Here is an 18,045-nt window from a genome sequence, read left to right as displayed (position 1 = left end):
GCTTGTAGACTTACAGACCAGCCAGCAAACTACATTTTTTTTTAGGACAGGGATGCTACACAAGTTACATGAAACTTGCTGGAAGGCAGGCTCTTCAGAAGAAGGCCGTAAGGATTTTGAATTTGAATTACAGAGGATAATAAGAGCCTTAAGCACAATTAGTAAGTGACACGTATGATGGGAATATTGTTTGTTATCCAATAAAAAGCTCAGTGCCTTGACTGAAGTCACCAAATAAATATCTATAGAGTACAGAGTATCTTGAATGAAGAAAAAATAAAAAGACCAGGAAAATTTAGCTAAAGTTTTTTTCTCAGAACTAAGGAAAAGGCAGCCAACCTTCTGGGACACTAGCAAAAAATTAGGCTGGCTTAACATTTTTATTTTTTAATGTTTCAACCACCTAAAGGTGTCAGTATAACCCAAAAGTCCTACTGCATTCCTGTGTCCCTCAACAGACATTAAATCAAGTCCATTGCTTACTTCCTTCTGAAAATGTTAGTTTACTGGCTCAGAAGGAATCACAAATAGTCAGGATTCCTTATTTGCAGACTTGTTTTGGGTCACTGACTTAAAGCACTGAAGCATAAGAGTCAGCATGATATAGCCAGACAATAAATATTTTAAAAATAATAGCTCAGTAATGGCAGCCTACATATTTCTTATTTTACCATTCTCTTTAAAGCGGAGGTTCACACAAATTACTAACCTAATCTTATCCCCATTAGTGCATTGCACATATGTGCAAATGAACAAAAAAACCAAATTTGTGCTGTATTTACGTTAGTATCGGTGTTTATTGTGGCACTTCCTGTCTTTCACTCCCACGGGAGTAGTCATGTATATAGATTTTCCCCAGTGCCGCACTGTCTCCTGGGAGCTTAGTCTCATGCTTCCAAGGAGTCAGTGCGGAACACTACCATAAAATCACGTGAGATTGTGAACCTGGAAGTGACGCAGGTCACCTGATCACCTGATGAGGGCGTATCTGAAATTACCATTTTAAAAGAGGGCATGCAGGTGTTTGCTAATCACATTCTGCCAGACCGCTTTTGTTTTCATTACCTTTCCAGATGTTGGTCTCTGCCCCTTTTAAGATTTGCTTTATTACAGTTTGTTTTGTATTTGTTTGGCTGCCATCACAATGGGGCGTTCCGCGTTGTAAACACTGAGCATGTGCGCAAAGGTGCTGTGAATGCTGGGAGCTCAGCATTCACCACATTCTGGAAATCAATGCTTGTGGGCTTCACATGCCCACAAGCAAGATCTAACCGGACATCATAAGATTTTATAAGTTCATTTTCTAATCGAAAACGGACATTGGGGGAATTAATACACTAAACAAGTGAGTGTTATATAGTGTTTAGCAAATTGTCAGAATGTCTGAAAAAAAAAGAAAAAAGAATGGTCGGGGGACCTCCGCTTTCAGAGCAAAAAGATTCAAATGAGAGCTTTTAGCACATATTTCTAATGTACTTTATATGAGAGATGCATATACAGTACAATAACTGTATAGTTCATTCACAATGATGAGAATACTGTGCTAACATTCTATGACATTGCAATTCTTGTATCATTAATGCAGAACTAAAATCTCTCATCATCATCTCTCATTAACTATTTTTAACCCTTATGCTGCTGATATTAGTGAATAGATTTAGCATTTCTTCAGTTGCTTCCTGGTTTCTGGCCTGACCAAATTGATGTCATACATCCCAGGAGTCTTCATGGGCATTTTTTTCTCTTTCATCTGCAGGAGGGTCTTTCTCAGCTAAGAACACCCTACTGCCTGCATGCCTGGGCTAAGGGCAGATGGCTTCTAGGAAGTAAATGCTACATGAAGGATCTGTCCTTACTCAAGACTGCCATTACTAGAAATGATAGGGGGTGATTTATTTAAGTGATTTCTAAACAAAATAAAGCATCAAGACACAAATGGATGGGTTAGTTTGCTTTGAATAATAAAAATAAATTAAATCGAGTTTTCAGTATATGGTGTTCAGATACAGTTTAGTTCCACTCACGGGCGGACTGACAACTCATGGGGCCCCCGGGCAATAGAAGATTATGGGGCCACCAGGCAATCAGACATTATGGGGCCACACAGTATACACAAACACATACACACAGTATACAATCACACAGAATACACACAGACATGTTTCTATTAGCTGAGAAGGTACTGGAGAGATGGGGCAGCTATAATATTGGGATTTTTAGACCAAAAGGATGTCGGTAAGGGACATTTCAGTGACAGATGTAAAAAAAAACACAGATTTTTACATACTTTCCCTGGTTTTACAGAGGCTGGCAACCCTGATGGGGCCCCCTGGTGGCACGGGGCCCTCGGGCAGTGTCCGAGTGGCCCAATGGTCAGTCTGCCCCACTTCCACTTTAAACATCTGTCCTGGATGAACTTCAATCTATTTTGCTCCTCCTTCTTCTCCCCATCCCCTTGAAAGCGTGTGAGAAATATGCAATGCATGAAATCTAGTCAAAGCAAGCAAAGTACTTTTAAATTGGCCCTGGAATTTTTCTGTGTCTCCAAATGTCATTTTTAGTTGGAAGTAAAATATTACTTATAACACATATAAATTTCTAACATTAGTGAGATACGTGAACGAAAAGCAGGTATAAATGTGATGATAAATGGGTATGGGACATATGTAAAGTAATTGTAAAGTTCCAGGTGGGATAGCATTTCCTTCCATATATACCATATTTTTATATATACTGTATATGTTCTTAGTTTACAACACAAGAATTGTTGGCTGGATTATAACAAAAGCTAGTCCATTTACTAAAAGAGTATATATAGTTGTATCACCACTTACTAAACATGTACCAGTGGCTACAAAGTGCTGAAATTGAATTTGAGCTGCAGTATTTTTTCGCTGCTATGTTACCCTTTAGTTAAGACTCAACTCCAAATATTTCAGCCTCTTTCTCTTTCCAGAATGAGAAGCTTCTGTCAATACACTGATAAATGTCATTGCCATCAGATGACTGGACAGTCTTGTTTAATTTTAATCTCTGATTTTGCATCTGGTCTGTGCCATTCCCAAAGAATCTGACCTTAATGTCCTCAAAGCCATCAGACCAAGTCCGTTGTCCTGTGGCTATCTCCTGTAAGACAGTACAGTGAAATTCTCTAGCAATTGGCCAGCCATGGCGCCCTAGTTGGTCAAAAACTTCAAAACATAGCAGGTGCCTCATCCTTCGTTCTTCTTCTGGCAAGTCCTGTTCAAGTAGTCTAAAGTAGCCCAACATGAACAAGTCCAATGAAAGACTATCATGATTAGGAGTCTGATTGCGTGATGTTGACACAAACTGCTCAGGAGCTTGAATTATGGGAGTATTTTCAGTACATTTAGTGTCACTTGGGGGAATGGATTTCCAGCTTCCAATCAGGCGCTGAACAGTTGATCTTTGCTTTAACAGTTGCTCTATAAGTTTTCCTACACGCGGGCAATCTTCCTGTTGTAAACCATGTCCATTCCTTATTTCCTCATTGTCTTGAGTCAAGCCATTCCCCTCAATACTTACCATTACTTGCTGGCAGCTTTCTCTTGGTTCATTTTTAGTAGGTACTCTGTTTGAGATTTCAGCATCACATTTGTTTTCAGTTTTTTCTTTCACATTATTGGTCATTTGGCTTTTATTAGGAACACCATTAGAATTATCTGAATGGTGTTGAGATTTGTCTGACACAGTTTCCTGGGAGTCTATGCTCTCTGTAGCCCTTAATGTAGCATGTAGGGAGTATGCAGACCTCTTCCAATGGCTTAGAAAGAGAAGGACAATGCGTTCTTTCCTTAGTGACCGAGGGGGGATAGGGGAAGCCCTAAGAGATGTGGAATCTTCTGAACTTACTCCAGAATCACTGGCATCTTCTGCCTGTCGATTTACTTTAGATGACTTGACAGGAGACCCTCCTCCTGGTTGCTGCTTCTCAAACTGAACTCTAAGTCTTTTTACTGATACCCCACACTGTACAAGTTCTCTCATTGGAGAATGTGATGAAGAACGATTACTTCCTGCTTTAACTATCTCAGTGGCAGAGTCTCCATTAGTGGTGGAAAGAAGGTTGGACATACTGTCGATCACATTTGTCATGCATGTACACCATTCAGGATCCTCTTTCTGATTGAGGAGCTCAGTGTTTATGCTGACGTTAACCATGGGTGCGGGAAGAAGAGCTTGTAGTTGCCTCACTTGCCTTCTTAGTTGCCTCTCATACTTCTGACACTCTCTGCGTCGCCGAAGTTCCTCCATTTGTCCATCAAATACACGAAGTTCCTGCTCAGTGATTAGTTCCCCATAGGGGCCCAGCAGGGCACCCCTGGAACGAGAATACCTCCATTCACTCTGTGAGAACAAAAAAACAGAGTTGCATTTATTGAAGAATCTGCAATTTATGATAATTGAGATGCTAAATATTGATCAAAGTGACAGTTACTTAGAAATGCCTACTTGTAATTCCTATTTGTACCAGTTACACTCCCTCAGAAAAGCAAGGTTCACTGACTGTAAGATCAAAAAATGGTATTACAATGGTGTTACCGCTGATGAATGAATGAATGAAAGAAACCAAACCAACCCACTTGCATGGCTAACTTCCCTAACTTAACCTGTCATGGGTATACAAGGGCTGAATTAATTTTAGAATTCAAAAACAAATCAAAATTATTATTGGAGGGGCTAGTGGTTCATCAAATCACAGTTCTCTGTATACTGGTGTAATAAATTGTGACTGATGTAAATAAATTGTGACAATCAGTGGTGGAGACAAACAAAGGGTTTGTGTATACAGACACTATGAGGTTGATTTACTAAAACTGAAGAGTGTAAAATCTGGTGCAGTTCTGCTTAATTTTTTTTTGTCAAAGCTTAAAGTGGTTGTAGAGGCAGACATTTTTTGTTTTTTTATCTTAATGCATTCTAGCATTCTATGCATTAGGTTAAAAAACCTTGTGTGTGCAACAGCACCTCTCAGCTCCCCTAATACTTACCTGAGGTCCATCCAGATCCAGCGATGTGGCACAAGAGACTCGGCTGTCCGGGACTCCCCTCCTCATTGGTTGAGACAGCAGCGCAGCACCATTGGCTCCTGCTGCTGTCAATCAAAGTCAGTGAGCTAATAAGGAGATAAAGGGTGCGGGGCCGGGCCGCGGCTCTGTGTCTGAAAGGACACAGGGAACTGCGGCTTGGCTGTGGTGTTCCCATAGCTTGCTGCTTGCTGTGGGGGCACACAACAGGAGGGAGGGGCCAGGAACTCAGAAGAGGGACCTGAGAAGAGGAGGATCTGGGCTGCTCTGTGCAGAACCATTACAGAAAGCAGGTAAGTATGACATGTTTGTTATTTTTAACGGGAAAAAAACAAGGCTTTAGTATCACTTTACTTGAACAAGGTCAATTTAGAAGCTGATTTGCTACCATGCACTGCTGCACCAGTTTTTGCACTTTCACCTTTACTAAATGAACCCCTATGAATGTAATTTCATTTGACAGGATTTTAACTTGGCTTCAATTTAGAATTAATTTAATCCTATGTGGAAGATGCCATGTAGAATGTTTATGGAACTTTACATGACATAACTACAGTGGAAAATATTCACAGCGCTTGACTTTTTCCACATTTTGTTATGTTTCAGCCTTATTCCAAAATGGATTAAATTCATTATTTTCCTCAAAATTCTACAAACAATACTCCATAATGACAAGGTGAAAGAAGTCTGTCTTTTTGAGTATGATGCTACAAGTTTGGCACACCTAATTTTTGGGCAGTTTCTCCCATTCTTCTTTGCAGGACCTCTCAAGCTCTATCAGGTTTCATGGGGTACATCGGTGCACAGCCATATTCAGATCTCTCCCGAGATTTTCAATCGGTTTCAAGTCTGGGCTCTGGCTGGGCCACTCAAGGACATTCACAGGATTGCCCCGTAGCCAATCCTTGGTTATCTTGGCTGTGTGTTTGGGGTCTGAGGTCCAGAGCGCTCTGGAGCAGGTTTTCATCAAGGATGTCACTGAACATTGCTGCATTCATTTTTCCCTCGAACCTGACTAATTTCCTAGTTGCAGCTGCTGCAAAACATCTCCGCAGCATGATGCTGCCACCATCATGCTTCACTGTAGGAATGGTATTGGCCAGGTGATGAGCAGTGCCTGGTTTCCTCCAGACATGACGCTTGCCATTCAGGCCAAAGAGTTCAATCTTTGTCTCATCAGAACAGACAATTTTGTTTTGAGAGTCCTTCAGGTTCCATTTGGCAAACTCCAGGCAGGCTATCATGTGCCTTTTACTGAGGAGTGGCTTCCGTCTGGTCACTTTAACATACAGGCCTGATTGGTGGAGTGCTGCAGAGATGAGAGTTACCATTGGGTTCTTTGTCACCCCCTGACTAAGGCCCTTCTCCTCCGATTGCTCAGTTTGGCTAGGAGGCCCACAGGAAGAGTCCTGGTGGTTCCAAACTTCTTCCATTTACGGATTATGGGCCATTGTGCACATTGAGACCTTCAATACTGCAGACATTTTTATGTACCCTTCCCCAGATTTGTGCCTTGATACAATCTTATCTCGGAGGTCTACAGACAATTCCTTGGACTTCATGGCTTGGTTTGTGTTCTGACATGCACTGTTAACTGTGGGACCTTATGAAGACATGTGTGTGCCTTTCCCAATCATGTCCAATCAAGTTGTAGAAGCATCTCAAGGAATGATCAGTGGAAACAGGATGCACATGAGCTTAATTTTGACTGTAATTTGCAAGGATTTCAAACAAACTTCTTTCACATTGTCATTATGGGGTATTGTTTGTAGAATTTTGATGAAAATAATCAATTTAATCCTAAAGCTGTAACATAACAAAATGTGGAAAAAAAGAAGCGCAGTGAATACTTTCTGGATGCACTGTACTAAGAACCCAAACAAGCATTGTTGAACTGTCCCAGCTTAAATATAATGTGGACATTTGTGTAGACTTTGAGGCAATTTTAGCTGTGATTCTTTAACCACTTCCAGACCACCCACCGTCGTTATATGTCGGTACTTTGAAGACTAATATAGTTGTTATGGCAGCAGGGAGTTGCCATAACCCCGGTATTCTCTTCTTCAGCGGGCGGTCCGCTTCAAGATAAAAGTGGTCTCTGTGGCGGACCCGCCGCAAGATCTCTTTTATCGATGGCGGGAGAGGACCCCCTCCCGCTGTGCTCCGGTGCCCTCTGCCGCTTTTTTATGGCGTTTTAGTGTAAATATGAGATCTGAGGTCTTTTTGACCCCAGATCTCATATTTAACAGGTCCTGAAGGTCATGCTTTTTTATTTTATTTAACAGGTCCAACAGGTCATGCTTTTTTTCTATTACAAAGGATGTTTACATTCCTTGTAATAAGAATAAAGGTGACACAATAAAAAATAAAAAAATAAAAAAGAACAGTGTAAAAATTAAAAATAAAAGCTAAAATAAATAAGAAAAAAAAGGTAAAAAGGTAAAAGGTAAAAAATAAGACAAAAAAAATTAAGATTTTAAAAGTGTCATGTACCACCGAGCTTGCATTCAGAAGCGAATGCATACGTGAGTAGTGCCCGCATATGAAAACTGTGTTCAAACCACACATGTGAGGTATCGCCGCGATCGGTAGAGTAGGAGCAATAATTCCAGCCTTATACCTCCTCTGTAACTTAAAACATGCAATCTGTAGAGGGTATCAATTTACTCGGTGTAACATTATCTTTCACAATATAAAAAAAATTGGGGTAACTTTACTGTTGTCTTATATTTTAAATTATTATAATATATATATATATATATATATATATATATATATATATATATATATATATATATATATATATAATTATAATATATATTATAATTTAAAAAAGTGTCTTTTTTCCCCAAAAAATGTGTGCTTGTAAGACTGCTAAGCAAATACGGTGTGACAGAAAGTATTGCAACGACCACCATTTTATTCTCAAGGGTGTTAGAAAAAAAATTTATAATGTTTGGGGGTTCTAAGTAATTTTCTAGCAAAAACACTTGTTTTTAACTTGTATACAACAAATCTCAGAAAGAGACTCGGTCCTTAAGTGGTTAATCCAAGTGTTTTTTTTATATAGAAATGGCAATTCAGATTTCAAAATGTATGCATATAATTGCTTCTTTTAGTTATTGCCTACAGTTATATTTTTGTGAACAGCAAAAACACCTTAGCGACCTTGAAAGGGTGCCCACCATTGACCGGTAAAGAGTTATCTACTAATATGCTACAAGAAGCCATTCATAAAAAATGTACAGTATATGTATCCAGAAACATGAGCTAGCATGAGGATTAAATAATTATTTTCACGTTTTCTAAATGCAGTATATAAAGTGTGTTATATTTGGACTTTTGTGCATGCATAGTAATGATGAGGTGTGACTAAAGTTGTTGTTACTAGATGGCTGTAATATTAATAACATTTAAACCAGCTGGTCCATATGCAGTACTATAGCCTGCTTATTTACTGTATGTAGCCAGGATTTACACTTAACTTGCAATACAGTTTAAAACTAGTCAATCTGCAAAATAAAAAATAAGATTTTTAAATCAGTAAGAACTCCACTAAAATTTATGAATCTTTTTTTCCATGGAGGATGCTGAGACCGTTTGTGTGCAGTTTTACACTTACCCTTTTACCTTCACTTTTGAGCTTTCCCCCCCCCCCCGAAGACCCAACAACAAGCAAAATGTGCCAAGAAAATTACACTAAACACAAGGACGGCAGATTGCATTGGGGAGATTCATAAGATTGGATATAAATGTTGTGGCTGTGCTCTCTATAGACCTTTTTGTGCAATGTAGGGAGTACCAGACATTCTGTAGCCCCTATTGTACCAAGAATGGATTATGTGTCATTCAGAAGTCCCTACTGAATTATGTAGGATATGTGTGGTTCTCATTAACCCTTATTGTACCATATAGGAGTAGGTGGTCTCTCATCTCTTCAGTAACTGTACGAAGTAAGTGGTCTCTCATCCTTAATGTTCCATGTACAGATTTTGTGAACCTTAATAGCATGTATTGAAAATTCTAGGGATTGCGAAGCTTTCAGTAGCCCTGTTTTGTTCAGTGTACAGATTGAGGGAGTTCTACTAAAACTGGTGCACACAGAATCTGCTGCAGCTGTGCATAGCAACCAATCACCTTCTAACTTCAGCTTGTTCAATTAAGCTTTAACAACAAAACCTAGTAACTGATTGGTTACTATGTACACCTACACCAGATTCTGTGTGCACAAGTTTAATCTCCCCCATTAGGTGGACTTCACTTCAGTAGCCCTTTCTGTATAATGTAGACAGTATGTGGCTCTTGGTAGATAACCTTGTTCTGTGTGTGGAGTATGTGGACCTCAGTAACCTGCGGCTTAGAAACAAGTAGACAAAGGGCCCAATTTACTAAACTTTACTAATCAAATTTTTTTTGCTAGAAAAAAACTCTATTTTCAGCAGTGACAGTTGCTAAAAAATAATCAATATTGAAAATGACACGCGTGTTTAGCTTATTGAATTGGGCCCACTGCCTCTGTTCGTAGTGTTTGAGGGAGAAAAGGGATGCAGACTCTTCTGAATCATTTTTAAACCACTGACATCTACTGTTTAATCACGTTCATTTTTTTTTATGAGAAACACAGACAGTATGCAAAACCCCAGTGAAAAAAAATAGTTTTGTGTGAAGGTGTGTTTTTAGGATAAGTCTTAACCCTTGTACACACGGTCGGAGATTCCGACGGAATGTGTCCTATCGGACCGTTTTGTCGGATATTCCGACTGTGTGTGGTCTCCATCGGACTGTTTCCGTCGGAATATCCGACGGACCAACTTTTCCAACTTGCTGGTAACATTTTTCCACAAAATGCTCCGATAAGACATACTCCGATCATGTGTAGCCTACTCCGACGGACAAAGTGCCACGCATGCTCAGATCAAATTCCTAGACCAAAGCTATTGGCTACTAGCCTGAACGTAGTCCCGTCGTAACGAAATAACGTCATCACGTTATGTACAATCGGATTTTCCGACAACTTTGTCTGACCGTGTGTATGCAACAGTTTCGGACAAAATCCTTCGGACAAAATCCAATGGATTTGGTTGTCAGAATGTCCAACCGTGTGTACAAGGGCTTAGATACTGTACTTGCCCTTTACTATGCAATATTATGTATCCACAAATAAGTACTGTATAATAATTTGTGATAATATGCCTTATACTTTTCTTACCTGTTTAGCTTCTTCTTCCAAGTGAGCTTGAAGTCTTCTAACCATCACCTGCCTCTTCCATTCAGGTATTGTACGGCCTTGTTCATCATGAGTAGGTACAAGGGCATCTAAATCCATTGAGTATCCTGATTCGGAAAGATTATCATCTTCAGCATGTTCTGCCTATAAATGACATAGAAAGTGTGACCAAAAGTTTTCTATACAAATAGTTTTTTTAAATAGTTACTAATTGCTTTACTCTGTGAAAACTGAACACTATATGACTTCGTATATGTATCTGAAACTATCGGTTTGAAATACAATAAAACCAGGAGGAACTTACAGCATGGAGAAAAATCCCTGTGATTCTTGCTTTTTGAACACATTGATTAAATCGTGATCGGTCTGAAAGTTGTAGGACGTCTTGCAGCTTTCCAGATGGTTCCCCACGTGTATTTATCTAAAAAAAACAAAAAACAAAGAGCAACTTTTTAGGGATTTATATAGCTGAACAATTGAAGGAGCTCTGTTACAATGTATCGTAATTAAAGCATCATGCAGTAAACAAATACATTTTAGGTTAGTGAAAAAAATGTAAATGCCTTATCCATTAAATCCAGTCACTGATATTTTCTAGTCTTGATAAAAGTAGCATGTTAAGTTTTGGAAACTGAAAATTTGGACAGAAAATATTAGAAACAAATTAGGTGAAAGTTTAATCTTTGAAAAACAATAACAAATTTTAATATGTACACAAGTATATGATTTGTTAAAATGCAAAACTAATATTTAAAAATATATTAAATATTTTGTGGCAATCTTATAGATACTTTTTTTCATATATATATATATATATATATATATATATATATATATATATATATATATATATATATACACAGACATACCCCACTTTTAAGTACACAATGGAATTTATTTACTAAAGCTGGAACGTGCAAAATCAGGCTCACTTCTGCATAGAAACCAATGAGCTTCCAAGTTTTATTACCAAAGCTTAATTGAAAAAGCTGGGGTTAGAAGCTCATTGGTTTCTATGCAGAAGTGAGCCTGATTTTTCACTTTCCAGCTTTAGTAAATAAATTCCATTGTGTACTTAAAAGTGGGGTATGCCTGTGTGTATATATATATATATATATATATATATATGTTCATAAGGGAAAAAAAGGTTAAATCTTGCATACGGTGTTAGCGAAGAGTGCTGCAATCTTGGCTTTGGAAATACAGCGACGTCCTGCCCTCTGGTCAGAAATCACAGCGTTGTTCGAACGTTCCATGATGACGCTGGAAAAGTACATCTAAGGACCCAAAAATATCCTTAAAATGTCAAGCATACATGTAAGTCCCATTCTTCCATGGTCTGTTTACCACAAGTGCTTTTCTTCATTCCTGCATATGAATTGGTCTCTTCTTCCCCTCTACGTAATCCTGTCACTTACATACCTACCTAACTGTAATGTAAATTATATCAGTCGTCTAGGCCCCACTCACTTTCACACATCATTAACCTACTTGTATACCCTTTATGCTTTGTCTACCCCTCTAACACCTGTCCCCACCAAGGCCCAGACAATGTGTCTGACTGACACTTATCCCTTCCCAAAAACCTGTCGACTTCTGTCTCTCACAGCTGACCTGGCTGCTATAGAAGACAGAGAAGGGGGATCATGTGGCAATGATAACTAAGGTGTAGTGTGAGAGGAAGGCAGAGATCTTGGTGTAATGTATCCAAGAGGAGGGGGACTCTATAGGCATGTGGGATATGTTACCTGCCCTTATTGTGCTACTGATTCGCTTAACTGCCTCCTCCACCCACTGCCACTTAGAAAAAGCCCCCTGGACCGGTAGACAGGGAGATCATGTAACTACAAGAAAAGATCCATAGCACATCCGATTCATTAATGAAATGAGACACACACGCTGAGCACCTTGGCCAAAGGTCAGTAAAAATAAAGGCTTTTTTATTGTTCCTGCTGAACTGACAGATGGATGGAAGGACAGCCAGTGACAGGAGAAAACAAGTCAGAGAAAACGTAGCATCTGTTTACAAATGCCTACACACTTGGCACTTTTATGGAGTGTTGTAGTCTGACTTTAGGATCCAGTAAACCTATAAGACTCCATGAACACGGGCTTAAAAATCATTGCTTTTACAGGATTTTTGTGTTCTGCTTGTAGACGTGGCACAGTGTTATCCTATGTGTCCAATACACATTAGGACGATAAGAGGCATATTTTGAGCTCAGTGTTTAGAGGCAGGGAATAAAAACCTTCCAGTTTGCATTTCTCATTGGAGCTTTTTGGCAGAAAAAAATGCTAAACTCACCTAAATTATGTACAAAATCCCTCTATATGAGAAAAAAAGATTTCTGCCAATGGAATGACTTTTTTTCAAGCCCAGTGTGCACTGAGTCTAATACAGCTGTATAAGGCCTCTTGCACACTGCAGCTTGAAAAAAGCTCATTACTGTTTGTTCGTTTTTTACTGAGCTAAAATGCAGCCACATTATAGTAATGTGCCTATGGACACTGGTGCGTAAACAAGCGCCGTGCATTCTTCAGTAAAAAAAATTAAAATAAAGAAATCTGCTTTTTTGATCACAAATTTACGCCTCGTGCGTGTAAGTGCACGCAAATACACACAAATGGCCATTTACATATTGTGCAGAACAAGACAGCGATTTTCACGCATTTGAGCAAAAATGCACGAACTTGCGTGAATGCCTAAATGCAAAAATACATGCAAATACATACAAAAAAAAAGTCTGAAAAAGTAGATGCTCAAACAGGAGTATCATGTGCAAGAAGACAACATGAAGACCTAATAAATAAATGCTCTAGCAAAAGTGTGCCTATTTATTAAATGTAGGAGGGGCTGGGAAATATGGCCCCATTCACAAATTAGTTAGTTTAGGCTGAATGGTGTTTGGTCTTTGAGTAATTCACATGCTTTATGAGCCAATTAGACAATATTTCAGCTGGACGCATATTATTTGCTCAAGTGTGCCATCTAGAACTGATCATAACGGGGGACTGTACAGTAATAGTGGAACTGGGTTCTATAAAAGACAGAAAGGTAGCTGATCATAGACCTCACGGCAGAGTGGGATCTGATTACGGATCTTGAGGGCAAGAAAGAAGAAGCAGAATGACACCTGGATGTGAACCACAGGAAGCATTAAAGTGGAACCAAACCCACCTATTTGCCTTTTTCCCCCAAAAAGTTACATTCAAGCTACTAGAGTGCTTATGCCAGCTCTCATTTGAAGTGTCAAGCTATCAGATGACTGGTGTCATAACTGATCACATGTGCAGCACCATGACAACTGCAGATCAAACAGAGGCTAAGATGGTAGCTTTCTTGGGTGTAAAGAACAGGAGGGTTTAGTTCCGCAAGTGTAAGCTGACCAAAGCAGGTGATAAAGGGGAATAGGAGAGGACTGACAGTTGATAATTGACATTGGGGGAGGCAGAGAAGACATCGCTATTTAAAGAGAAAAGAGTGAGGATGCAGAGCAGGGGGAATAAGGAAAAGCAGAAAGTAAATGATCATAGCTGGGAGAGTGAGCAGGCAGAAAGTGAACTGACCAAGGGCAAGGAGAAGAAAAAGATTATCATGGATCATTAGGAAAATAGGTGAAAAAAGTACAAAGTAGACATGCGCATTTGTTTTCGTCCGAAAGTGCAGAATACGAAAAACGAAAGATCCGACATAAACAAATGCTTTATTCTCATTTTCGTTGTGACAGCAGTTCGATATAGATAGGAGATTCGACATGATGCTGACAATAACAATCTGTGTCTATCGAACCTGTGGTCGAATGTGCCTAACCTTAACTCTATTAGTCCAAGATTATTCTACAAAGAGAGAAAAGATTTGACATAGAGAGGAAAGGTTCGACATAGATAGCAAAAAAATCGCTGCTGGAATTGGGTGGGGGAAGTAAAATAAAAATAATGATGGTGATGAATGTTATTGGCTGATTGTAACCAAAGAGGAGGAGCAGTAAAATAGCTAGAACTAAGTACACTCATACAGCCAACTTACTTTCACAGAGAGAGACACACACACTGAATCATTTCAGAAGACAGGCAATCTTAGCTGGTCCGTTTGTCAAAGAACCTGAATTATTTAGCAATTAAGCATAAGCACAGCAGCAGAACAATCGTGAAGCAAGCTACAGTTCAACTTAACTTTTTCATAATAATCTTCTGCTATTGTGTTAGTGTTGTGAACTTGATAGTGATACTAGTGTTGGTATTAGTGTTGATACTAGTGTTGCTAGTGTTGTGATAGCCTCAGATGCTGCCCGTGTTGTGGGGGGGGGGGGGGGGGAGGGATTTACTATTATAGATTCTATATTATAGATTGAGATTCTATATAGATTCTATATACCCTATCTTGTGACCTGTCTGATCAGTGATCACTATCACCAGTCTATTTTCTGTTTGAACTATATACATTCAACATGAACAACAAAGATTCGACAAAGCAGCGAAAAACATACAAATGTTGAATCTTTGGCTTATGGTGTCTGTCGAAAGTTCTAAGAAGATTCGACGGAGCAGCTAAACTATACGGAGTCATACAGTTTAATGCTCTGTCGAATCTTCTTTCAACATTCGACAGAGACACTATAAGCATTCAATGACAGATTCGACCTTAATTAATTTGGATTTTCGGACAAATGCATTTTTTAAATGAAAAACGAAATAAATATAAACATATTTTGGGAGTAACTAAATACATTTATTTTTCGCACGAAAACGAAATTCCTAAAATAAATATTTCAGTGTGCACATGTCTAGTACAAAGTATGGTTAAGGGCTGTGAAAGCTGATGTTGGCTAAAGAAGGAGGTAAAGCTAAATCTGATCATGGACAATATAGTGTTCTAATTGGAGAGCATGTCAGGGAGGATCTGGCCATGGACTGAAGGGTAAAAGTAGAAGGGGTAGAGAGGGAGCTGATCATGGACAGGGATTGGGTGGGGGACAGTCATTTTGCACTTCTAGGGCAGTTCTTACCCTTTGTAAAATATTGGAGAAGTAGTGCATCTGTTTGCACCAGACTTTACTTATTTTTCATAGGGATGTTGCTTAGCAGAAAGGCACAGGGCATTTCACATGCAAAGATCCTAAATATTTATAAAATGTGAGATAGCATTTAATATCTGTTGTGGTAGCCAGGGAACAATATGCATGGTGTACATAGACAACATAACAAGGAAAGAATTGTGGAGAATGTGAAGTGCAGAATGCTAGAGACAAAAACACAAGGCAACCCCATGGCTACCATACAAAGTACATGAAATCAGAGAGTATGCAGTGCTAAATGCAGCAGATGAACTGTTTGTGGAGAGGGATTTGGGAGAGAGATCTGGGTGGAATGCGGGGTGTACATGCATATACATGATCTGATTATAACATAAATAAATAGTTGGAGATGAACTACAATAGAAGCCTCTGAGGATACTGAGGGAAGAATTTCCAGCAAACATAACTTAGACCCGGTATTTAAAACTGTTGGACCACATGTGGTCTTACAATTTCTTCTAAAAGGACCTCAGCCAAAATAAATTGAGCCACAAGCTGTTCCCCAACTGATAAAAGTTAGTCTTCCTTATATAATTCACAAGCTTCATACATATTTTTGAACCCTGTCTTATTCCACTGAATCCAAGCCTACTAGTTCAGTGCTCAAAATTTCAAGTCTTGAGCTACTAGCCAGGCCTTAAGGGTTACTTGCCACCAGTTGTCCCACCCAACTCCTACCATGCCCCGCCCCTAAACACTCCCTCATAAATTATCTCATAAAATTACCCTTAATGTTTTATTCAGAATTAAGTTACAAAAATAAATATTAACAACTTTATCAGTGCCCATCAGTGCTGCTCATGAGTGCCCATCGGTGCAGCCTCACCAGTGCCCATCAGCACAGCCTCACAAGTGGCCATCAATGCAGCCTCACCAGTTCTCATCATTGCAGCCTGACCTGTGCCCATCAATGCAGCCTCACCAGTGCCCATCAATGCAGCCTGATCTGTGCCCATCAATGAAGCCCAACCAGTGCCCATCAATGCAGCGTGATCAGTGCCCATCAGTGAATCCTCACCAGTCACCAGTGCCCATCAATGCAGCCTGACCTGTGCCCATCATTGCAGGGTGAACTGTGCTCATCAATACAGCATGACCTGTGCCTGTCAATGCAGCCCGACCAGTGCCCATCAATGCAGCATGACCAGTGCCCATCAATGCAGCCTCACCGGTGCCCATCAATGCAGTCTGACCTGTGCCTTTCAATGCAGCATGACCTGTGCCCATCAATACAGCGTGACACATTGGACAATTTTGACACATTTTTGGGACCATTTGCCTTAATACAGCGATCAATGCTATAAAAATGCATTGTTTACACACACAGATCCTGGTTCTCTGTGTGTCAGCGGCGATCTCGGGAGCCCAACGGTGATCGTGACCGCCAGGCACTCGGAACAACTCGGGCGCACCCCTAGTGGCCACAGGACGAATCGATGTTGCATAATGTCAGCTGTGCCATTCAGCCATAGTACAACTGCGGCAGCTGGTCGGCAAGTGGTTAAAGTGGTTGTAAACCCTCACATATACCCAGTGAAGTGACTGGCATCAGATGATGTGCAGAGATTAAACAAATCCTTCTACATATGTTGTACTGGTCTATCTGCAGTCTTCTCTTCTGTATACCCATTCTAAGTCCAGAATTTAAAAACTTGTCAGAGTGCACAAAAAAGGGGAGGGGGGGGGATAACGGAAACTACACACTGCAGAGTGCCAAGGGCTGATTAGAGGGAAGATACATCCCATCCACACAGCTCACAGGAACAGAGCTGAGGCTGTCAATCTGCTGAAGGTCCCTCCCCTCCCGTTTTTCTCATATGTTGTCTCTCCAGTCTCACCGTACTTGGGCACATGGCGCAACCCCGATCTCGGTAAAGAGCTGATGACAAAGCACTTTACCCATGTGATCAGTTGTGTTCAATCACAGCTGATCACATGTAAAACAAGGAAATGCTGGTTATTGCCTCTCCTCGCCTCACACTGACAGAGTGTGAGGAGAGAAGAGCTGATGGACAGCATCTCCTCAGAGGGAAGATCTGCACAGATAATCACATCATCAGTGCCCTGATTATCAGTGCAGCCCCAACAGTGCCCAGCTGTGATGCCAGTCAGTGCCCATCAGTGATGCCAATCTGTGCCAATGAGTGATGCCAGTCAGTGCCCATCAGTGATGCCAATTTGTGCCCATCAGTGATGCCAGTCAGTGCTGACTTTCAGTGCCCATCAGTTCCGCCTATCAGTGCTGCATATTAGTGCCTCCTCAAAAGTTCCCTTCAGTGCCATCTCATCAGAGCAGCCTATCAGTTCCCATCAGTGAAGGAGAAAAATGACTTGATTACAAAATTTTCTGACAGAAAAAGAAAAAGTTTTTTTCCAAATTTTAGCAAAAAAATAGGATTTTTATAACAGTTTACCTGTAAACTTATTTTCTTGGAGTACATCACGGGACACAGAGCCACAATAATTACTGTATGGGTTATATGGCACCTTCAGGTGATGGACACTGGCACACCTTAGACAGGAATTTCAATTCCCCATATAACCTCTCCACTTACCGGGAGTGCCTCAGTTTTGTAGCAAAGCAATACACGTGTAACCAGAAAGAGAGGAGGGACCTCTGTGTCCCGTGATGTACTCCAAGAAAAGGATTTTACAGGTAAGCGGTTATAAAAATCCTATTTTCTTTATCGTGAAT

The 18,045-nt window shown here is 40.0% G+C and overlaps 1 protein-coding gene across 1 annotated transcript; it reads right to left on the bottom strand.

Moving 5' to 3' along the window:
* Window positions 1–976: 976 nt before the first annotated feature.
* On the bottom strand, window positions 977–11,531 carry ESPNL (espin like). The gene is made up of 4 exons (XM_077485156.1): window positions 11,439–11,531; window positions 10,580–10,696; window positions 10,258–10,419; window positions 977–4,368 (listed from the first exon to the last, which is right to left on the bottom strand). Exons 1-4 carry the CDS (start codon window positions 11,529–11,531, stop codon window positions 2,914–2,916), a joined length of 1,827 nt encoding a protein of 608 aa, XP_077341282.1. The 3' UTR covers window positions 977–2,913.
* Window positions 11,532–18,045: the final 6,514 nt, after the last annotated feature.

Source organism: Lithobates pipiens, unplaced genomic scaffold (assembly GCF_037356315.1).
Source record: "Lithobates pipiens isolate NorthernLeopardFrog02 unplaced genomic scaffold, aLitPip1_a1.2 Scaffold_18, whole genome shotgun sequence".
NCBI lineage: Eukaryota > Metazoa > Chordata > Amphibia > Anura > Ranidae > Lithobates > Lithobates pipiens.
This window is presented reverse-complemented; position numbering and strand designations above follow the sequence as displayed.